Source organism: Chenopodium album, chromosome 18 (assembly GCF_948465745.1).
Source record: "Chenopodium album chromosome 18, dcCheAlbu1.1, whole genome shotgun sequence".
NCBI lineage: Eukaryota > Viridiplantae > Streptophyta > Magnoliopsida > Caryophyllales > Amaranthaceae > Chenopodium > Chenopodium album.
The window spans coordinates 3,266,226-3,290,172 of NC_137851.1; the positions used below are offsets into that span (position 1 = coordinate 3,266,226).

At 35.9% G+C, this 23,947-nt stretch overlaps 2 protein-coding genes, 1 non-coding gene and 1 pseudogene across 6 annotated transcripts; all 4 read right to left on the minus strand.

Moving 5' to 3' along the window:
• Positions 1-1,192: 1,192 nt before the first annotated feature.
• Positions 1,193-6,843, minus strand: LOC145591179 (uncharacterized). The gene is made up of 8 exons (XM_081647577.1): positions 6,611-6,843; positions 6,447-6,510; positions 3,703-4,213; positions 3,427-3,633; positions 3,247-3,339; positions 3,042-3,170; positions 2,169-2,961; positions 1,193-1,415 (listed from the first exon to the last, which is right to left on the minus strand). Exons 3-7 carry the CDS (start codon positions 4,207-4,209, stop codon positions 2,185-2,187), a joined length of 1,713 nt encoding a protein of 570 aa, XP_081503703.1. The 5' UTR covers positions 4,210-4,213; positions 6,447-6,510; positions 6,611-6,843; the 3' UTR covers positions 1,193-1,415; positions 2,169-2,184.
• A 1,160-nt stretch (positions 6,844-8,003) lies between these two features.
• LOC145593352 (small nucleolar RNA Z279/snoR105/snoR108) lies at positions 8,004-8,110 on the minus strand. The gene has a single exon (XR_014102695.1). It is a non-coding gene; the product is annotated as a small nucleolar RNA Z279/snoR105/snoR108 (small nucleolar RNA).
• A 1,331-nt stretch (positions 8,111-9,441) lies between these two features.
• LOC145591180 (putative splicing factor 3A subunit 1) lies at positions 9,442-15,474 on the minus strand. Of its 3 annotated transcripts, none has more exons than XM_081647580.1 (5): positions 15,286-15,474; positions 12,138-14,414; positions 10,000-10,687; positions 9,699-9,775; positions 9,442-9,610 (listed from the first exon to the last, which is right to left on the minus strand). In XM_081647580.1, exons 2-3 carry the CDS (start codon positions 14,292-14,294, stop codon positions 10,421-10,423), a joined length of 2,424 nt encoding a protein of 807 aa, XP_081503706.1. In that variant the 5' UTR covers positions 14,295-14,414; positions 15,286-15,474; the 3' UTR covers positions 9,442-9,610; positions 9,699-9,775; positions 10,000-10,420. The 3 variants fall into 3 exon arrangements, with proteins under 3 accessions (XP_081503706.1, XP_081503704.1, XP_081503705.1); XM_081647578.1 differs by having other exon boundaries at positions 9,988-10,687; XM_081647579.1 differs by having other exon boundaries at positions 9,906-10,687.
• Positions 15,475-20,087: 4,613 nt separating this feature from the next.
• LOC145591181 (UDP-glycosyltransferase 76F1-like) lies at positions 20,088-22,778 on the minus strand (annotated as a pseudogene). Its single transcript, XR_014102259.1, has 2 exons — positions 21,929-22,778; positions 20,088-21,147 (listed from the first exon to the last, which is right to left on the minus strand). The product of XR_014102259.1 is annotated as a UDP-glycosyltransferase 76F1-like (transcript).
• Positions 22,779-23,947: the final 1,169 nt, after the last annotated feature.

Genomic DNA, 23,947 nt, shown 5'->3' on the forward strand with positions numbered 1-23,947 from the left:
AGTATAAAACTTATACCATTCTTTTTTAATAATGAAATTTTGTGAACAACACATGTTATAGTAATAACTAATAACTATAAGATTTCTTTGCAAAATTTTAATAAGAATCCATTATCATTACTTCAAATTATAATTGCTTACCAAACACGTCGTATGAGTAGTAATTTGGATAACATATGCATTCGTGTGAGGTAAAAATGAACCACATCAATACTACAAAACAGGGTAAGAAAACGGTGTATTTTGCCTAAGGGAGTGCTTCAGACACTTTTTAGACTCAGGAAAACTGTTCAAGCCTGGCATTCTTCAAAGAGTCTAAACCTAAGAGAGCAGTTAAGACATCAACGCATTCTTTTTAGGGGGTGGGAGACTGGAAGGCTAAGAGAGTGGTCGGTCTCGTTCCCTTCTAATCTTTAAAAAAAAAAAAAAAAAAAAAAAAAAGGGGTTGGAGCAAATGACTAGTCGGGACTTGGGACTAACAAAAGCATATAACCCTCAAAGTTCAAATTAGCCTAAGTTGAGATCATTTAAAATAGCTTAAAGTTAGGATTATTTTTACCAATTTTTTCTAATAAATATTAATGTTCAAATTTTAAAAAGTACTACCTCCGGATTGTATTATATTCAATTTTGGGATATTATTTGTAAAATATAAAAAATTCCAAAGTTGCATATAATACAATCCGAAGGTAGTATTTCGTTTTTGATTTTGAAACAGTCAAAAGTTCAAATATTTGCTCACTTCTTATTTGTTCGAACTTTGTTGGTTTTGGATTCTACATATAGTACAATTTTTAGATTTAATTAGATAATCATGGTAAAATGGATATTTGTGAGTTACTGGTTTTCTTTTAAAAAAAAAATGTAAATCACGTCCAACAATATAAAATTAGACCGCACCGTTTTGGTGCGAAATTAATCCAGTCTGATCTCTGACTCTCTGGTCCTGTAAAAATTGTTAATCCAGTCCAGAGTCCAGGACCCTTTCGGATCCGGTCCGGTTTTGGACCGGCTGCCTGGCTCTCTCTCTGTCTTGCTCACTCCCTAATATAGTTAAAGAGCTAGAATACACCCTCTGCCCTTAATTTTTATCATACATCTAATTGTTTTTTACTCCTATGATCAATGACCACAAATGCACGCCAAATTCATCTACCCAAACCAACAAAAATCGCAATACTCTGAACCACAATTCTTGCATTCATCACACAGCTAATATCCATTCCCACCAATTCAAAATGATCTACGAACCCAAAGTCCATAATATTTCTTTAAAAAAAAAAAACAATATTACAAATTAAGTACCCAAAATAATGAAAAAGATGTTCAGCTTGTTTGTTCTAAACCAACAAATCCCTGAACCTTGTCAGCAACTGCAGTTGAAAGGTGGGGTGACTGGGTTGAGTTTCCACAATCTACATTACATTTAGAGAAAAATATTTAATAAAAGATTTAAAAAATAACCAAAGTGCTTAACAAATAAGCAAAATTATAAGATTAATTCAGTAACCGAAATGCATAGCATAATACTGATGATTGTTAAAATTAGCACGTGGGAAATTAACCTGCTATAACCAAGCCCCTCCATCAATTCATATTTCCCTAATGCCAAGCTCATCAACACTATCCCTCCCCCCTGCCCCTGCCATTTCCATTTGTCTAATTGGTCTTATTCAAGCTTTCCTACTAGCCTTGGTTTATCCCATGCAGTGGCAAGATGAATTACTAATAGTTGTTCTGATTTAGTTAGTATGAACTCAAGGGATTAACACCTTGGTGGAACATGATATGCGCTCATAAATCCTATGGAGTACTTAACTATTTACTTCCCACAAAAAAAAAAAAAAAAAAAAAAAAAAAAAAAAAAACACTAGCCTTAGTCCTAAAAAAAATTTGAGAATCGCTCCCAATCATTGAGATACACACACGTCATCAAAGAAACAATATTCAACATAATCAACAACAACAACAACAAAACCTTGGTCCTAAAAAATATATGGTTTAAGGTTTGAGAAAACTTTACAAAATAGAGTAAATAAGATACGCTTATGGAAGAAAAGTTTGCAAAAAATAGTTGAAAGAAAAAGAAATTAGAAGGAAACAAAATGCAAAATTTACAAATAAAAATGTAAAAATTTGTTATGGACAACGAATATTAGAATGTGTACCTCGTGAAAAGTCTGGTCACCAATGAAGGGCTAAGATACTAGCTTTTTTTCTTCTTGTTCTTAATGTTCGGCCTTTTTTTGCAACTGTCTGGGACTCAGGGACACAGCTTTTCTCAAGCTCAAAATGGAGGCGGGCCTGAGGCTCAGAAGAAACCAGTGGCTCACAATGGAGGGCCTGAGGATCAGAAGAAACCGAGGGATCAGGCACATTTTGCCCATTACCAGAGAATGGGCCACCATTCCCAAATGGGCCACCATTCCCAAATGGGCCACCACTTCCAAATGGGCCACCATTCCCAAATGGAAAACCATTCCCAAATGGGCCACCACTCCCGAATGGGCCACCATTCCCAAATGGGTTAAGCTGACCAAAGCCACCCCATGGACCACTTGATCCACCAAATTGCCCGCCCAAACCACCAAATTGGCCAGATTGGCTATTGTTACCATTAGATTGGCCAAAGCCAAACCCAGATCCACCAGCCATGAGCTGTCTCATTTGCTCTGGGTTGGGCTGCATGATAGCCGGTTGGTTACATGCCATGAAATAAGCCATCATAAAATTTTGCATGTTTGCCATTCTTGTCACTTGAGATTGCAATGCTTGAATTTGATCCAGCATTTGACCAACTTTTGGTCTCCCAGCAAACCCAAAATACTCCTTATTCGAGATGCCTGATCCAACACCCCTAACACAACCACCATGCTCAGGCTTCTTCAATACTTTTGCTAGAATATCATCTCGGCCCGTAGCAGACAAATCACCTTTTTTAGCTTGGGCATCTAGGGTTTTCTAACATAAAATAATGAATAACCAAATCAAGTTAGCAAATGGTAAATGTTTTTGAGAATTTGCAAGTTGCAGGATCTTACAATTGCTTCAGCGATTTCCATATCACCGGGTGCATAGGTTTGATCTGCTTTATTTTCATGAGCTTTAAGCCAAGTCAAATGTCGAGGCACCTTATCAATGTGGATCCCCTGTGCTTCGAATTCTTTGGCCTAACATTACACAAGTTAATCAGGTGTAACAGTTAAAATCCAAATAGTTCCAATCAAACAAATCAATCAAACTTACAATCTCTTGTTCAAAATGCTGGTACCCTTTTCGCCCCCCTCGGTACCTTGACGTCTTCATATTTGCCTTTTCTCGGTTCCTTTCACTCAATTCCTTTTCATGTGATTTAATTCAACTTTAATCACATATGAAACAATATATTTAAAAGACAAATATTATACAGAATATATGGAATAATACCTTAAACTTATCACTGGTACAATATGCAGTGAACTTTTCCCAATCATTTTGAGATATAAAGGAATATTTTGATGGCACCTTCTTTCTTATCATTCCAGACCTTTTGTACAGGTACTTCTTCACCAATCTAGCTTTAAAAGCTCTCCATCGCTCAGCAGCTCGCCTTAAAATCCATTTTCTTCGATCAGGCAAAACAATGAATCCTTTCTGCAAGACACATGCATTACTGGTGCGTACAAAAAATAAAAAATATCTAAGGTAAAACTATATGCTCACCGTAATGTCATCATACACTTCATTCAGGACTTCTGCTGGGACATGGGACCACTCCTCATAGGTGATGCTAACTTGCTCACGTACAATTACACCAATTAATGTGGCAAAAATGGGTCGGTGATCCCCACAAGGAATTTTTGCTGCATTCCATTCCAAGCGAATTTTCTCTCCTTTCTGAATGACCTTCCTTACCGCTGCAAGTACAGTACGACCCCTTGTATTCTCATGATCAGAGTCTGAGTCAGAAGCTGAGTCTGAGTTTGACGCTATTTCAACTTGTCCTGACGTTACTTCAGCAATTTGTTCTGACGTCATTTCAACACCTTGTCCTGATGCTACTTCAGCAGCTTGTCCTGATGCTACTTCAGCAGCTTGTCTTGATGCTACTTCAGCAGCTTGTACTTCAGCAGCTTGTCCTGAAGCTACTTCAGCAGCTTGTCTTGAAGCTACTTCAGCAGCTTGTCTTGAAGCTACTTCAGCAAGTCTTCTCTTTTTTAATTTTGCCATTAACCTAAGATTGAAATTTTAGAAGAAATCAAAACCAAAATTAAAACTACAAGCAAACAAGAGGATGTGAACTTAAAAGCAACAGTAGTAGCACGAAGGAATGATAACAATAATCCTCAGAAATCAGAAGATAATAACAAAGCTCCTCTGCATTCAATGACACCTAATCAAAGAGAATTGATCCCAGCAAAAACAAGGGGGTGCAGGGTTGAAATTTTTGGAGTGAATTAAAACAAAGCCACAGCTGGTCAAAATTATCATCATCACTTTGACACAGGATCATTAATGCATAATTGAACTTTCACAATAACATTTTTTAGTCCCACAAATAATACAATGTATTTGAAGATAATAATGTCGAAAGAAGACACATAATCTATCATTGCATCATAGAAAGAAACAACAACAGTTGAAAACAAAGCTCAGCCATTAAAACAAAAGCATTAAAAAGAATTATAAGAGCATTAAACACCCAAATAAGTGCAGTGATATAAGCAACCCTGCAACTTTATCAACCTTCAGTTTTAAAAGGGATCAGGCATACCAAGGCACAAAAGTACTTGGAGCATAGGCGCAAGAAGAAAGGGTATTGAGCACCTTTTGTAGGTGAAGCACACTTTATTTATGTAAGAGAAAAAAATTCAATTAAATAAGTCTAGAAAAAAAAAATTATGAAGAAAAGGTGGAAGGGTCATGTGATCGATAGCTAGGGTTCTTCTAATGGAATTGGGGGATACAGGATTCCTTTCTCCTCTAGTATAAAATTTAATCTAACCGTTGTGAAGTTAGATGATGATTTTGTTAATAAAATTTTAATACACATTAGCTATTGACACCATACAACATAAGGTGCAAAGGCGCAAAAAGCAGTCTAGGGTAAAAAAAAAAAAAAAACGCATAGGCATGCACCTTTTGTGGGTCTTAGCGCTTGGCAGAGCTAGGGCACCAGCTGTTGCACCCGACTCTGCCCTGTGCCAGGCACGCCTTTTGAAACCTCATTCTTTTAAAGAGTAAAGAAAAGGTCAACTTTTGATGAAATATCATCTAAGTTTACTGAAGCCCTAAATGGCATAAACAATACACCAGCCCTACATTGGCATACCTGATATGCCAAAGCCACAATCATATGCATACTTTTACACTTTGCAACATCTTTCTAAACTAATTCATTATTATTCTGTTCTGGTGGCTAAACCAAACAAAGAGTACTAATTACATCTAATGAACCTGTAATAGACACTAACTGGGGCAATATTGGTATTATAGTATTATTAGGTTAGTAGTCTACTAGTCTTTAGTATTAGTATAAACAAAGGGAGGAGGGAAAGGAAATAGTAGGCAGAAATTTGTATTGAAGGGAAACCTTAGAGAATTATGGCCTCAAGCCATTGTTAGAGAGTGATAGACCCAGTGTATTAAAAAGTGGTGCTGAAGCGCAAGGCAATGAGGGGTATGCGCTTAATATGGTCTAGGCGAGGTGATTTTGGTTAGGCGCACCTGAACCAAACTTCAGCCAATTTTTTTTAACTGGCCATACAGTGCGCCTCACTTCAAAGAGGCGCACCTAGGCGCTGCAAAACCCCTCTCGCTTCAATGCGCCTTGAGCTTTTGTATACTTTGGATAGACCTTTCTTATAAACCTTTTGCAATTTACAATCAATATTCAAGCTTTAATCTTTATTTACTTACATTGTCAATCAGAAATATAAAGCCAGAAAATCAGTCCAAGGATAGTTCATGGCTACAAAAAATGGCAGTAATCAAAAGTCACATTAAATTCATCTTTAGGATCTGGAGTATGTTCAGATAATATGCTTAGACTCAAATTCCCCTCCAATCATTATACTATTTACATTACTTTACAGCAAATTGAATTTCAGCATCCGCAATTACACTATGCGGCGCGCATCTAAGCAATGTAATCAAGGTTATAGCAAAACTTTTGACAAATTTGTCAATTTCCTAGAAATTTAGTCAGATACAAGTCAATCATCATAAGTAATTAACCAAAAAAATACTCCAATTAAGAACAATTTAGTACTGAAAAGAAAGAAATGAGACAGCATTAAAGCTTAGATCACTAAAATTAAGCATTGTAAAACGCAAACAAACAAACAAACAAACAAACAAACAAACAAAAAAAAACCCTAAAAAAAATACACAAATTTGCAGCAAACCCACAAAAAATACAAACAAATGACAAAATAAGCAAAATTGAGAAGAATTAAAGTAAGGACCTGTAGAAAACTTAAGCGAAAACCTTCAATGGCGGGAGATAAGACGAATCACTAACGATTATGGCTGAAATTCAATGAAATGGAAGAGCAAAAGAATTAGGGTTACAATTGAATTATATAAAAATGAAGAGGAAAAGGAGAGTAGGGATGAAATTCAGTGTTACCGGAGCAAGATTGTAGTACGGCGATACCAACGGCAGTCTGTGGTGGCTGGATTTGTAAGAGAGGGTGAAATCAGGGGCAAAGTCATGTACTACGGACTCCGGAGTAGTTTGTTTTTCGATTATTGTTTTTTGGGGATTGTATTTCAGTTTTGAGAGGGTGTAAATTTTTTCGTGGTATTTTTTTTTTTTTTTTTTTTTTTTTAAATCACACAATCGTTTTAGAAAGATTTTTCTTTTTTCCAACTTTGTACAATCATCAACAATTAGGGTCTATTTTCATTGACTGAAATGAGCTGAACTGAACTTATTAGAGCTGAACTGAACTGAACTTATTAGAACTGAACTGAAATGAATATTTTATAAGAGAAGGAAATTAGGAGTTGAACTGAACTTATTAAAGCTAAATTGAACTGAACTAAAAATAATCGTATGAGAACAGGCCCTTACTTTTGAGTTTTGACCATTAATATTGAAAAATTGCCCAGTTTACTCATTTTGAATAACAACTAGTGAATGGTCCGAACGCTGTTCTCAATTTGCTACTTTTGTAATTGTGCAACTGCTAATCCTTTAAAAGGCATTTAATAATGGAGTGTGTGTTTTCAGTACTTTTGTATTATAGTATTAGTTTATTTGCGTGCAAGATTGGGGCATAAGTGGCAATTAGCTTAGATGGTTAAACAAAAATCTTTCTTCTAAGAGGTTGAGCGTTTAAACTTTTGTTGTCCATTTTTTTCTTTTAATTTAGTTGAAACAACACGGAGTATTGTTGGTTATGTGGATGATGTGGCATGTTGAAGAATTAAGTGGGTAATTGTGGCATATTGAAGAATTGAGTACGTGACCAACTCCATTTTTCTCCTTTTTCTTCCTCCTCTTTACACCATTTTCAATTATAACTCTCACTATACCATTAAAGCAACTCGAGCTTTCTTCTCTCATGTACCACCATTTTCACCGTTGTCTTTCTGGCAACGAAAACAAAAACCCTAAGAAAAATGAGGAAAAAATAGCATGGTTAATCCGACAGATATGACTTTTGTACTCTTTGTTGAAGCTTCTTCATTTCTCCATTTAAGACTTTGAAGATCTTTTGATTTTTCTAATTATCCAAAACACCACCATCCACTTTTATATTAACTGTAAACTACTTCATAAAATAAATGTTAAATTGGTAGTCAAATTACAAGGGTTTAACCTCTTCACCTTATATAAGGAAATATTAAAGTGAAAGTGAAGGAAACAAGGTCAACAAGCTGATATTATCCGTTTATAAAAAAATAAAAAACTAATATTTAAAAATAAATTAAAAAAAAAAAAAAACGGAATACCCTAAAAAAATAAAAATTGAAAATTTTGGTTGATGAATTTCTTTCAAAAATTATTAGTAGTAGGGATCAGATGGTATAAAATTGGGGTGCCCATATTGTCGTATATAAGGCTTGGGGCGAACACCCAATTCGCAATAAAGTATGCGAAAATGACCACTCATCATATCCCATTAACTGCCTGAAGGATCATACTTAAAACAATTACAACTTTCTGATTATAAACCTCCTCTCCAGCTAATACCTTCTATCTTTACCCAATGTGGGACTTTTTGGTTTTTGCTCTACTTGTGCTATCTGCCTATCTCCGTCGCTTATGCATCATCTTCCTCATACTCCACACTGAAACAGCTGGGATCGTCGTAAAGTAGGCCTTTAAACATCACTGCTCAATGTTTACTCTAAGACACCAGGCTATCTAGTGATTGAGAAACATATGTTGCATATAGGTGACCACGTCAGCTGGCATGTGACGCTTGGACTTAGAATCAATTCCTCTTGTTGGGCAAAGGCAGGCCTTGCTTTCTTTCACAATAGTAAGGACAAATACTTCCATTGCTGACCAGAAGAAAGACACCAACTTCTACTTTTAGGTGCTTCAAATGCAGCAAAGGAGATGGTTTCCGTATAAGGTTTGAAACAGTGGGTTGAACAATGGTAGTCATTTGGCCGTGGCCATTGAAATAAGAAGGGGCTCGTGTGTATGTAGACAAACTTGATTAACTCTTTGCTAGTGAAATTACTATCGGAACTTTATTTTCAGTAATGATGGGTGAGGGGGTGACCGGGTGAGGGAAGAGCCCAACAAGTTCCCTATATGACTACAATTTCTGGGCGGATTGAATAACTACCAGTCTACCAACATTTGTTGCTAAAGCACGACACGTACAAGAATCTATAATTAAGGTTAACATCGCTTAATGGAAAGTGTGTCAAGACTCAGGTAAACTCAATCCATTCCTCGTTGGATGAAAAGTGCACAATCCATCTCTTGGTGATCAGATAAGTCATTTCAAGTTTACAAAGTAGTACTCCGTAGATAATTCATCAAATTACTTAATTTGACCAACAACATACATGGGCAATTCAGCAAATTCTAAAACCTCTATAGAGGAAGCACACGACCATAAACCAACATCAAGTCATCAACTTTCCCAAATCGATCACTTCCTCGCAAAATCTCAAATGGAATTCTCTAAAGAAAGCACCCATAAAAGGCCAAGAAAATATTCATGACTATTTGATTCAGTCCTAAACTAGTCAAGTCCTTCTGTATAGTCTCTTTGGAGGGAGAATCACAATTACACATAAATTGCTCGAGAACACCATCACAGATGCTTCACCGAAAACAACAGTCTGGCATTAACATAGTTAAATTACAGTTGTTCATTTCTCAACATACGAGAATAATAGGGAAGAATTGATTATCAGACATTTGAATAAAGCAAGAAAACAAGAGAATACTTGCTAAACAAAATTACATGTACAGCAGAAAATCAAGGGGAAGACAAGTCATATTTTTCATTTATTTTTACTCAAGTTTTCCAGGACCAACCTTTAATTTATAATATTATCAAACTAGAATAAGATTAAAAAAAAAAACTAGAGTATTCCGATCAATCTCAGATCAACCTTTACATTCCAAGAAGAGCAGTCAGTAAACCAGCCCATACTGCAAAAGAAAGCCAAATTTCAGGGCTTGCTAAACGACTTAATTCTACTTATGGTTAAACAAAATGCGATAAAACCCTCTCTCCTACCTGCATCTGGTATCATAACAAGAGCCCGAAGGACTTCAGATGCCACTCTGCAAACCCTTTTGAGAAAGGTAGCTTCACTGTTCAAAGGTAAACGGAAAAGCATCAATCACTCCACTACATTTCATTCAGTTGTCTAATCAAGCAAGCTTTATAGGTTTCTACGGAGTATAAGTTTTCCTGTTCATTTAACATGAATAGAAAAATGACCTAAAGCACTTTAATTGTTAGTTGAGAGTCCCAGAAAAAGCAATACACTTGAGAAGAAGCCGTGCAGCAGTATAACACGCACCACGAAAGGTACCTGGGAGATCTGCCAACATAATAGGAGGAACCTTGCCCAGAATAAAGAGTATTCTTCCCTACCACCAAAAAAAAGTGCTCCAAAAATATCAGCACTACCAAGATAAAATAATCAGATATCCAATTACAGACTAAAACAACAAATTATGGTTACTGAGGTCAACTATACTCGAAGAAAAGTTAGTATCAGAATCATGACATGACTACTTGTGAGCAGAACTGATGAGCTGCAAAGGCAAATAGAATCAGATTAGTAACAACGATAAAGAAGTTGCAAGGCTCAACTTAAGATACATGGGCTCAAAAAATTCAAGATATCATCTCAAAAGAAATATTCATGGACCGAACAGGATTATATAGAAAAATTCTTAGGAAGTAGTACTCCAACAAGGGTCTTTCGTTGGGTTCTCTAGGTAATTTGTTCATCTCTTCCTGCCACCACGCTCCCTCAAAGAAAGAGTCAAGGTCTCTCCATCTCCAATATTGTAATAAGCAAGTTTGAGATTATCCTTGAGAAAACCGGCCTTCCCACTCAATTTCTGTTTGTTCGCTGGAAGTTGAATTTCCCCAGATACTTTTTCTTTCAGACTGCCAACGGTTTCATTCAAGGACATGACGATTTCCAAAACTTGTCCCTTGAGGTTCCCTTCATCAACATTGGGAACAGATATGTTGATCCTGACAGGTCCCTGAAGAGAAAAAACATTCAAAAGCAACAATTAGCTCTATCTCATGTAATTCAGGTGGGGTTAAGGATTTAGCTCAGACTATGCTCTGCTTCTTAATTAATGAAGATGGCAGCTTGATTATGTCTGCCAAGAACAGACACCCTGCAATAATTGGGTCTAGATTGCATACATCCAAAGGTGAGGATGAAAAGAAAAAAGGTACATCAAAATGAGGTTATGAGCAGTAATCAGGTTTACATTGTTTTAAAATTGCAACACTTGTAATTTTGGAAATTAAAATACCCCACTTTGACAAGATTACTCAAATATACAAAACCAAATGTTAAGTGTAAAATGCCACTGAATTTGTGTCAATGCATGATTTCAAATATCAACATTTTAAATTTTTTACTAATTAAAGTAAAGATATTAATGGTTCAATTGTGAGTTATCAAAGCATGAAAGTCTTAAGTGTTGCCATTATATAGAATGAAGTATATAATAATTAATACCTAACCCAGAACAAAAAGAACAAAGCACAATATACACATATCTACACTTGTAGCGACCCAGACACTGGCAGCCTACTCACTGCCTATATCCTATAGTGGACATACCAGCAATGACACAGATTCACTGCCATGATGCTTGAGGCTAAAATTATTCCCTCTTTTAAAGTTCTTATTATGTGCCAGAATACTATAGTTGGCAGAAGCCTAGAATATGCCACAATTGAATACCCAGCAATACACAAATCCATCCAAATCATAAAGCAGCTCAATGAGTTTCACATTATCACACTAGGCTTAAGAGTTTCACAATATCACACTGGAATATTATTTGTAATTCTTGATGTCACCATGTATCACCTATGTATTAAACAAAGATGTAGGAAAATTACCTCTAAAACACACACACACACACAGTGTAAAAAAACACACACACACACACAAAGGGAACAATTTAGCAACCCTTCCCTTGATTATGACAAGAAAAGGTTTTGGAATGTGGAGGAAACCGAAATTAACGTTTTTTTAATAAAAGAGCACTTTTATTTTACTTAGATTAGAAGAACAACACTTAGCTACAACTTCAATATCTCTCTCTATATATATGCTATTAAAGGTTTTTTTTTTTTTTAATCATGTTCAGAGATATAGAATATAATTTCATGTAACTAGTATATAACTACAATAATGCTTATGAGTCCTGTTCACACTGCTTAAATATTTTGCTGTCCTTTAAAACAAGACATCACAGGCCAGTATTACCAACTAAAGAAATATGCTATAAAACATGCCATAGAGCCTCACCAAAATAAGAGAAGCAGCTCCAAAAAAAAGCATAATACTATGACAGAAAGAGCTTTAGACAGTAGTAAATTTGCAGATTTTGTGACAAAGCATTTGACAGACAGACAGGCAAATTTTTGAGCAAAGACAGAATTTGGACAGGGAAAAAGAAAACATACCGGATGTTGAGCAAGGAACTGTTCTTCTGGAATCAATGCAGAGTCATCCAACTTCTGTCTCTTGGGCTCTGGTTCCTCAGGAAGTGGAGGAGGAGCTTCCTCTGGAGGTGGGGGTGGAGGCGGCATTCCTTGAGGCATTGGTGGAGCAGGCATACCATGTTGTGGAACAGGTGTAAAGGGCCGGTGAACACCAAGCGGTGTAAATTGAGATCCAGGTGCAGGAGGCACTGGCATACCAGGTTGGTTCATGGACCCAGCTGGAGGCATTGGTGGGCGATTCATCATCATATGCTGCTGTCCAGGAGGCATTTGCATAGGAGGTGGCGGAGGAGGACCCATTTGGCTTAAAGTGTACATAGGACGAGGTGGGGGTGGTGCCATAAGCCCACCAGAGGTTGGAGTAGAATACTGAATATTGCTGGTTGGTACACGAGGCATGTTCACAGATAGATTAGCTGGGGGAGGAAGTGGACGAAGCATAGGGACACCGGGTCTCGGTGGAGGGGGAGCAGCTGGACCAGGGAGAGACCTCCCATCATTGTAACTGATCTCACTTTGATCCTCACCACCCATACTCTGCGACATAGCCTGATTTGCAGTGCGACCAATGCTCCCTGTATGACCATCCCATATGACTTGCTTAGGCAGCTCATCCTTTTTCTTCTCTATCTCAGCTTTGACGGCATTAGATACTTCTTCTTCTGTAGTACCAAATATATCTGGACGAGTACGAGCAAGTCCCACAATGTTTCTGGAAATTTCATCATCATGAGCAAGGGTTGTCTCTCGAATCTTGGCAAACATCCTCTCCTTTTGCTCCTTGTATTTCGGATCAATTAGAGAAATCCTCATATGTTCTGACATCTCACTTATGGTAATCAGTTCACCGGTAATTGGAGAAACCACATACTTTGTTGGGTCTCTTTCAGCAGCAATTCTCTCTTCAGGTCGCTTCCAGTTCTTCACAATTCTCATTGGAGGATCATCTTCATCCATAGCAGCCTTAACCTCATCCTTCTTTTCCTCACCATTTTCTTCAAGGGTAGCACCCGTCATACCCTCTTGAAGAAGCTGCATCTCTTCCTCATCCATTTCCATCGCTACTTCCTTTCCTGGCTCAACAATTTCCTCTTCATCCCCATCCTTCGCTGAAACCTTGCTTCTCCTTATAACTTCTTCAAGAGTCATTGGCATAGGCAGTGCCTCATCTTCATCATCTGCAAAGTCAATTGATTCAACCACAACAAAATCATGCCAATCAATCATAGCCATTTGAATTCTTTCTTGCTCAATTTCATCTTCAGCTTTCTGCCTAGCTTGCTCCTGCGACTTTTCCCATTCAAGCCTATGCAAACACCGCTCAAGGACTGTTGTCCGGTCAGCAATACTCTTCCTTAGCTTTTCAGTCAAGCCTTTTGGAGGCATCAGAACCTTAGAATAGGCATCAGCAAGGGCAGTGAAAAACATAAACATGCTGTGTGTAGGCTTCAAAAAATGGAATTGGGGGTTGTTCATCTCTCGACTAGTAAGACCTGTCAAAAAGGATTTTCCGTTTCGAGCAACAAATTGTGCAGTAAGCTTAATAATATCCAATTCCTCCCCTGTAATTCCCTCTGGCAGCCTTACAGTATATTGTTCAGCTTCTGGAGGCTCAAGTACCTTACGAACAGGTCTGAATTGCGCAGAAGGATCAGGCTTCTCATCTGCAGTAGCCACACCATCAGCAAGGACACCAGACTCAGCCTCCGAGGCCATCGAATCACCAGGCTGGGAAAGCAGTTGTTGACCTGAAGATTGATTTTGTGCTCTGAACTCCGACAACCGATGTTGATAATAAGCATGGTAAGGATCTGAAGCATTAAGAAAATTAAATTTCACATTCCCTGCATTACTGGCGATAATCCTCTTCTCAAACTCGGGCCCATTCTTTGCCACGAATTGAGATGTCTTATCAACAATGTTTCTAATATCCGGTGGGGGATGGATAATTCCAATGGTTCTTGTATGCGTTGCCACTGAACTTGCTTTGCTAGCTTTGTTTTGATCTTCTGCTTCTTTCATCTCATCGTCAGGAGGCAACTGAGCAAGTGGGGTTGGGCCAAGATCCCCATCTTCTGGAGGAGCTGGAAGTGGTAATATTGATAATGTGCCCATCATATTGCAACACCCTTTCTCTCAACACACAGTAACAGAAAACTCAAACTGATGCAATAAACCACAGAATCTCCAGGGCATTAGAGGCTAAGTATCAGAAGGTTAAACCGCTGTACTGAGGATCTGCATCAATAATAACCCATAAAATAAGAAACTTTACACTTTTACTCGTTTTAAGATATGAGAAATGACATTTAAGAAAAAAAGAACTATATAAACAACATTGGGTAACTTTTAGTAACATGTACACGCAGAAAGGCACATATTTTCTATGATATCCACATATTCCAAGGATATAGAACGGCCTTGCTGCTTTTCTTTCCATTCTCAGACTAATAATACCTCACAAAGATACTCTTCCAACTACAGCCACCCTTAACACAAAGCATCCTAGTGTTCATTCACTGTTTAATATTAGGTGCGAGAATGCAATTCACAGGTTTACATCCTAGTGTTTATTACATCAGCTTAGCTCAAACCAATCGCTTTTTTCCGGATCGCAATTCCCAAGGGATTGATTAACAAATTAGATATCGCAAATTCTATACAGTTGCACATCTCCATGATTCTTCACTATCCCTTTAACCTAAATTTAATCCCAATAAACCATATTCCTAAGAAATTGGGTGAAAATTGTAACACATGAGTAAGCCACTCACGGAAGACAATTAGACAAACATTAACCAGAAAATAAAATTAAATCAAAACGATGGCAAGTAACATTTCGAGAGTAAACAGCTTCAATCCAAAAAAAATAAAAATTAAGAAACCCAAGATTACATAAACCCTAAAATCCAGAAATACGACCATCCAAATCGAATTAATGCAATCGAGTGAAATAAAAGAAACTTGGCGAATCGAAACATGCAAGAAGTATAAAATAAACCTCGAAATTCCAAAATAATAAGGCAAGAAAAAACAAAAGATTTCGATATTTCAGAATCTAATCAAACCGAACAATTAGTAAAGAAGAACAACGAGAGGGAATTCATACCTATTAATCTCTTAGAGGAGATCGAAAATATCGCAGGAACAAGGAGCGGAGGATTGATGAATGAGTTACTGCAAGTATGTCGTCTTCTTCGAAGGCATGATAGCAAACTCGCAGGAACTGGAAGATAGATGAGGTAGAGAGTGCTAGATTAGGGCTCTTTGATAAAAAAAATAAAAAATTATTGGGAAATATCCGTAAATCCAAAAATATTTCTGTTTGCCGCCTACATCGTATAAATAGCGATTTCCGTAGATATTGCTAAAATAAAAAATAATTATGTGTATACGTTGTTGTAAAAAATATTTCTCGACATACGTCCACGTAAGCTCAGGTTTTTGGTTCTTTTTTGCTAGTAATAAACCGCTAATAAAGATTGTGGTTATACACAAATTAGAATCGCTAATGGTATTAGAGGTTCTTTTTAGCGGTTCTATTTGAAGAACCTGTAATGGTTATTGGTTCTTTAAATAGAACCTCTAATGGTATTAGCGCTTCTATTTGAAGAATCTCTAATACCATTAACGGTTCTACTTGAAGAACCTGTAATGGTTAAAGGTTCTTTAAATTAAGAACCGCTAATGGTATTAGCGGTTCTTTATAACCTCGGATTTTACAAACCTTCACTAAGCCTATGTGTACTGTATCACGGGAAATAGTTTTAAAACTGACATATATATGGAATTATTTTTTTATTTTAGCATTATCTATGGAAATTGCTCTCGTATAAAACATTTTTTGGTCTACATACTCTGTATTACTCCTTTTGTTTTGTAAATAATTGCAACATTTTAAATTTTGCACTATGGAGTATTTATATAAAAAAAAAAACATAAGTTTTCACACTACTATATTTTTATCAATATCCCTACCTCCCTACCTTATAAAAAGTAGAAAATAACTCATTAATATGTACAAAATTGTGTACAAAAATGTATATTTACTTTTTTACCCTCATTAATATGTTTACTCTTATTAATATATTTAATTAGGTTTTTTTTTTTCATTAAACATACCATCAATTAATACAAAGTTTTTTTTAACAAAAACTTGTAATGCCTTTTTTTAAATAAAAAAATTATAATGTTTTGTACTTCATATGTTATTATTGTTATTTAAAAAGGAAAAAAAAATTGTATGTACGAAGACTTTGTTTATTACCACGAGATGATTTATTTTTACTCCTTCGTGGTTGCTCTTCTTATTTACAATTTTGTTGTCCTTTAATTATTACAAATATTGTTATTGTTTATTAGCTTTTTAATTGTACATTATTTGATGGTACGCACATAAACAACGTGGAATTTAAATGACATTCATATTAAATAATGATATTTGAGTAGATGTTATCAAGAGGTATAAATAACTTTAAAATCCTAAAATCGAAGGAAATCGATGATAGAAAAAAAAAATGTATTAAATATGGAGAGAATTTAAGAGGAAAAATATAACTAAGTGGTTATTGCTTTATTATTAGATATAGATATTAGATGGTCGTAGAACATTGAACTTACATTATTAAGTTTTAAACTACAACGTAACGAACATTTCACATATTATTACTCCGTATGACCAAGCTCACAAAAAATTTGTTTGAAGAAAAATACGTTAAGTATTATTGAATCATGCAAATCAATTAAGAGTTCTAAACTAGATTAAGATATGAAGGGATGCAAATCAATTAAATATTATTTAATAATAATTTTGAAATAACACTGTCAAACTTTTGAGGGTTTTAAAACATAATTATCATTTAAGATTTTGGTGGCTTTTTCATATTTCTACAAAACCACTATATAGGCACATAACCATATAGTACGTATTTAAACTACCAGATCTACCACCCAAACCAAAGGTGTAACTACTCGCTAATTCAACTTCTATGCAAGAGCTAACTTTATCGCGCGCATCGCGCGCGTAGGAAACCCTAGTATAGAAAAAACATAGGTTGTCATGTAAGATATTAATCGACTAGTTTTAACGTATATTTATAATTACAAATATTAATGGTTAAAGTTGTATATTGGCATTTGGCATGTGTGTCGATTAAAATGTTGTGATTATTATAAAATAGAAGAAGTAACTTTTGCGCCTTTTTAATAAAATTTAAGCGACGTGTCTCATACTCGTTTTGTTCACTTGTTAGTTGCTACATCATCATCATACAAACCCCTCACTCAACGAACCTATTACTATCACAATAGATAAACATGTTCAAAAATTTATGTAGCCCGCTATCTATAGTAATTCATTAAATTCTTCACAACAAAAGTGCGCCTAAGTAAAACACTTAAAAACTTGCAAAACATTTGAAAGGAAATACAAGCCTCTTCTTTTTAAAACTCCCAACAACAATAAGAGGTTTTGAACACAAACTTCTAAAAAGGTAAATCTCTACATAAACCTATCATTACTATGGCGTATTGCCCTTAGTCAATGAAAAAATACTTTGTATGTGTCATACTAACACCAAATTGTATTGACGTGCTCAAAATAAAAAAGTATTTGATTGTAGATTATGAATTTATGATTAATATTCTATGTATATATATAAAATAGCATGTAAGGTATCGTTTAAATCTCCTCAATGTAAATTTTCAGATTAAACTTACACTTAATCATAATTGAAGAAATTTATGGTTTATGGTTAGAGATTAGAATTAAAGACTGAGAAACCAATGTTTTGAAAACTAAAACAATACAATACTAGGCTACCCATTTGCATTCTTAATGACACGAGTACTATCTTTTTTTTTTTTTTTTCTTCTTCTTCTTTTTAGATGACACGTTTCTTTAATCATGTTTGTTAATGCACATATTCAACTATTAACATTTTTAATTATCGATAATCAAAAATTATAAAAAGCAAATATTTTGAAGATATATCGTGGCTGTATATCATTATGTTTTAAACACAAAAACGGTTAAAGGAAAATGTGTTAATAGTTTTAAAGTAAAAAATGCATCGATCGAAAAAACAAAAAAAGAAGGAAGTGTATCACCATATCCTGACCAGTTTGAATGTTTGATACTCCCCACTCCCCCGATGTTCTTCTTTCCTTTATCTCTATTTTTTTACTATTTCTTGTGGTCAAACTCATAAAACTTTGGCTATAGTTTATAATTAATATATAAGGAAAAAAAAAATTATATGTGATACTGATAAATTTATTAAAATTTGTAGTTTCATAATATTAAAATTCATAAATTTTTCTAATACGAAATTAGAGTTTTTAATGGTCAAAAGTTTTACATAAGAGACCGTGTAAAACACAAATAAGAAGATAATAAAGAACTCAAATAATCATATCTTTCTACTTTTCTCTTAAATAAAAAAAAAAAAAAAAAAAAAAAAAAAATTATCTTTCTACAATACTCGTATTACATAAAAACAAATACGGAGTACATAGTACAATATATAATGTCTCAGATAATACGGAGTATTTCCTAAAAAAAAACCAAATCCTCCTTCTTCGACGTTCTACTTCTTCCATCCCGAAACGACGCCGCCTCCTCCCACGGTGGCGCGGTGGTGGTGCTCTTATCGGGCGGAACGACACTTCTGGAGGAAAATTATGTCAAGGCTTTCCTGGATTGTTTAGGTTAGTTTCATTTCCACTCAACTTTTGGTTTAATTCTTAAATTCATTGTTTATGTTTGCTTAAAATTCACTATCTTAATGTTTATTTGATTGATAATTGGATTTGCCTCTCTAAAAGTGGCATTCGGTAATTACATTAGGTTTTGTTATGCTTATAAATTATGAGTTTCTAATTATCATGAAATTATAAAAAAATTGCTTACTTGCTTAATATTATGTGATCACGTTATGATGCGCATCATGCTCTCGGGTGCATAAAAGGAGTAGTCGTTATATGATTGATGTAGTCTAAATATTGTGGTTAAAGTAGAGACTTGGTGTGTCAAACATTGATGTCTGAGTCACACGCAATGTTTACCTAAGGGTTAAATCATACTTTGTGCTGATTACTGAAATCCACTCTGTATTATTATACTTAGTTTCAAATTGATAAAAGAAATTCAGGATGTTAGTATTGATTTAGAGTCTTCTAAGCAAATTTGGAGAAGCGAAGATGTTGAAGTTAGTACCTAGGAGAGGATAGTAAGCCTGTTTGAGGAGAGTTATTAAGGAATAATAAACATAAAAGGTAGACAGTAGACATGCTAGCACATCCCAACACGATCCTTGGAAGGCTTAAGCTTCTGGCAACAGAACTAGCCATTAGCCAACGACTACGTAGTGTCCATGATGAGGCCAGTGATGAGCTCCTGGTGGCAGGACAAGCAGTGGTTCTATGTAGTTTGTGTTAAGGGCAGTTAAGACTGCTTTCTTGGATCAGATATGACATTATCAAGGAGCCATCATTTAGAAAGTGAAAGGGGAAACACGCGAATTGGATAGAGTCGAGATTTGAAGCTTGTTTGGATGACGGTGGTTGAGAAGCGTTTTGAATGGAGAATAGTTGCTTGGTGGAACATTTGTGTTATATGGCCTTGAAATAAAAGTGCAAAATAGGAGCTCCCGTACCCTCATCTTACTTTGCTGCTTCTCTATAGTTCTCTCTCTCAGAAATTTGTTTGATATTTAAGACATTAGTTAAAGGCTTCTCTAGTTCTCTGTAATGAGTTTTATATAGGATCATGCCTTTCTTTCTTAGCAGGGCCCAATTAGGGAAAAGTAAAACCTTGATAGCATTGTCTTTTTTGTGCTGTATAAGGTATGTATCATATTGCCTTGAAAGTTGAAACTATGCCTATCTGAATTTCATTGGAAAAGAACCATATCAAAAAGGTGTCATGCATGTAATGTCCGTGTTGAGCATTGTGCATTACTGAATTTCATACAACACGGCATTCATGGAGCAACTGCTCCATTGGTCTTTTGCTGATTATGTCAAATTTTGGGCTACAAAAGATTAAAAGTAAAACTCTTCTCAGTTTATTTAGTAATAACAACATTCAATGATGATGAATAAGTGAATCAAAATGATAGCAGATAGCTGGTAAGCCTCTCTAAAGATATATATGAAGAACCACCTTCCTTGACACAAAGAGTTGCCTTCTGCTGGAAAGCTGTGATCCTGTTCCTCATCTCTTCCCCTTCTTCCAGCATTAGTTTTCTTATTGACCTTGATATTTCTTCTCTTTTTACTCCCTTTTCCAACTTCAATCCTATCCTCCAACCATCACTAACATGCCTCGCGTTCATATTCTGGTCACTTAAGATAGGCTGGCAAAGCATTGGCACTCCTTCACAAATACTCTCTAAAGTTGAGTTCCATCCATTGTGAGTCCAAAACCCTCTAACAGATGGGTGGGATAAAACCTCTAATTGAGGTGCCCATTTGATAACATGCCCTCTCTCACCTACCATTTCAAGGTAACTTTCTGGCAATGAGTCATTATTGGCTTTTGAACCTTGGATCAATCCGGGGCGGATAACCCATAGGAAAGGCACCATGCTGTCGAGCAGTCCCCAGGCTAGCTCAAGAAATTCAGCTTTACTCATAGCTGCAACACTCCCAAAACTCACATACAGTACAGACTTGGGTGGTTGCTTATCCAGCCAACCGATGGAAGTTTGGTCTTGTGCCCAATAGTTGGTATCATAAGTTGGGGAGTGTTTGTGTAAGGGGCCTATAGGAAAGATGGGAATGGAAAGGATTTGGTGAACTCGAGCTATTGACTAATCTTCCAGTTCCTCAAAGGTATTGCCTATAACACCTTGGGAAATCTTGGTTTCTTGGACTAGAGCTTCAATTCTTTCATTATGTAGCCATTCTAAAGGAAGATCCCTGACTTTCAAAGGAGGAAGCTCTGGCAGTGGTTCGTTTAGTTTATGATCTGAAATGCGGGAGAGAAAAACAGAGGGGTCAAGGATTTTTGCAGAAATATAAAGACCCGAAGTTTTAATAACCTCAAGTAAAGGTGTAAAACAACTTCAACACACACAGTATCTTAATGGGTTGTAAAGCAGCTATGCTAATATCTGCCTATAAACTTGAAGGTTGTCTTTCTTAACACTGTTGATTCATGTTTTTGATTTCCGTTGATTTTAATTGCCCAAATCCTATTGGGAGCTTGGGTTTTCTTTAATTCCGTCCTGCATTTATGTAGACATAACATTTGTATTCAAAATCAGGACATCATCTGACTTACTACTCATTTGCTGCTGAACAGTGACTCTATGACTCATAAGAAATTATTCAAATATGGAGCTAGTAGTGATTCTGTATAAGACATTTTGTGTTTGTGTATGCTGTTATACGTATATCTTCAAAGACTTTGGTCTATATTAGTATATAAAATAACACCATAATAAAGTGTGTAACAAGGGTGGAGTGTGCCGAACACATGCCTTAGGCGTCTTCATGTAGCCATATACATGAGTACATGACACATGAAATGTGTAGGAGCAGGTAACACACACGCGCTACCTTTGACTGTACAATAGATTTTGTGTCTAATTCAGGTGTTAACCTTTTGGAGTACACCAATAAACTGAGTATAAATTCAGGTGTGTGGCAAAATGCTCTTTTTACTGTCTTTCCTAGATAAATCCCACCAAGTTTGTCTTTCTGGCTGGACAATATCTTATGAAACAGAAATCAAGTTTTGAAGTTACCTTGGGGAGGGAAATAGCCTTTTTCTCGTAAGCAAGGCAGGGAACTGAAAACGAGTAAAGATGACAGGCTACCAGTCCTCAGCACCATCCTAGGTAGGTTAAAGCTAGCAGCAACAGACACAGCAAATTTCCACACAGGATCTGTATTAAGGCAGCAATAGGCTCTTTGCCTGTAGCAGCACTAGTCTCTTGCAAAATTTGAGACTAGCAATCCTGGAACAGTTCCGAGCAATCATCCATGACAGATAAGATTGTGGAAGGGTCAGACGGAGGGAACTTAGAATATGACTCAAGCAAGCTGTTGTAAAAGGAACGGAAGGTGAAGTGTGGGAAATAAGTAGGATTTATAGGATTATAAGGAGTCTGGATAATGGTGATGGAGAAGCCTTTGGAGTGTAGGAGGGTTGCTAGATGTAACATAGGATATTGATGACCGGGAAATGGTGTAGGAAACAGTAGTAATCTACGACCCAGCTTGCTCTGCTTCATTATCCCTTCCATTGGAGCATATGATTGATTTTTTAGATTTTTGCTTCTCTTTTGAGCTAGGTGTGTGAAATATTATGTTGAATCGGTTTACATTGGTTGCTGTCATTTTTTGCATTTAGTGGATGATGAACTTGTCATTTTTTGCTGTCATCTACTCAGCCTTATTTTGTTTTTACTACGTAGAATGGGTTGAAAATCATGCTTTGTTTTTTTGATAGATGGTTGAAAAATCATGCTTATCCTTATCAGATGTTTTTTTTTTTTATTTTTCCATTTCTCTCTTCATCCCTTTAATCGCTCTCTCTCTTTTTTTTTATTTTATTTTATTTTAATATGGCCTTTTATTTTCTCTTTCTTTACTTGCTTCAAATATTTTTTTATTTTATTTTTTTATTTTATTTTATTTTTATTTATAATACTTAATGTTGATTTAATGATCCTCTAAAGAATAATAACTGCAGTGAAGATTTGTGTTAAAAACTATGTACATATACTTCTTTTTAGTGAATATGTTAAAGGACATGTTTTATTCAATATTGACCATTGTTTGGTGATTAAGGTAATATGAAATGTTTGTCAAAAAAAAAAAAAAAAGAAAGATAATACGAAATAACAATTGTGTGGATAAAAAAAAAATGATTTTTTTTTTTATTTTAAAGTTTAAAATCTCAAAACCGGTTCATTACCGGATCAAGCATGGAAATTTTGCTCCGTATTAGAACAAGTCTGGTCTACTGTCTACACTCTACAGTCTGTCAAAATAGACGATTCCAATCTCTTGTTCCCGTTTGGATTTGGACCTTTGATATTTGAGATGAAAGAGGGGGTGGATTGTAGTGACTTCTTTATAGGCCAATTTTCGCGGAATTAAAATAAAAGTACAGAGCAACTTAAAGAGAAGACAAGAGATAATTAGTGAGATTCTCCAAGGATTTGTATGAGGAGCCACCTTCCATGACAGAAAGAGTTGCTTTTTCTTTCAAAGCTGTGATTCTATTTCTCATTGCTTCACCTTCTTCTTCCACCATCAGTTTTCTGATTGCTCTCTCTATTTCTCCTCTTTTGACCCCCTTGTCCAGCTCCATTCCAATTCTCCAATGGTCGCTTACGTGCCTCGTGTTTATATTCTGATCAGCAAAGAAAGGTAGGCAAAGCATTGGTACACCTTCACTAATGCTCTCCATAATTGAGTTCCATCCACAATGAGTCCAGAAACCTCCTACTGCAGGGTGGGCTAAAACTTCTTGTTGAGGTGCCCAGTTGACAATATTCCCCCTTTGACCTATTGTGTCTGAGTAACCTTCTGGCAAGGGGAGTGGGTCAGTTTCATCTGATCCTTCAATCGAGCCATGACGAACCACCCATAGGAACGGCTGCTTGCTGTTGGCTAATCCGCAGGCCATCTCTACAAAATCAGCTTTGCTCACTTTAACCATGCTCCCAAAACTAACATAGAGCACTGACTTGGGGGCTTGTATATCTAGCCATGAAATGGATGTATGATCTTGCGTCCATATGCTCGCCTGAAAA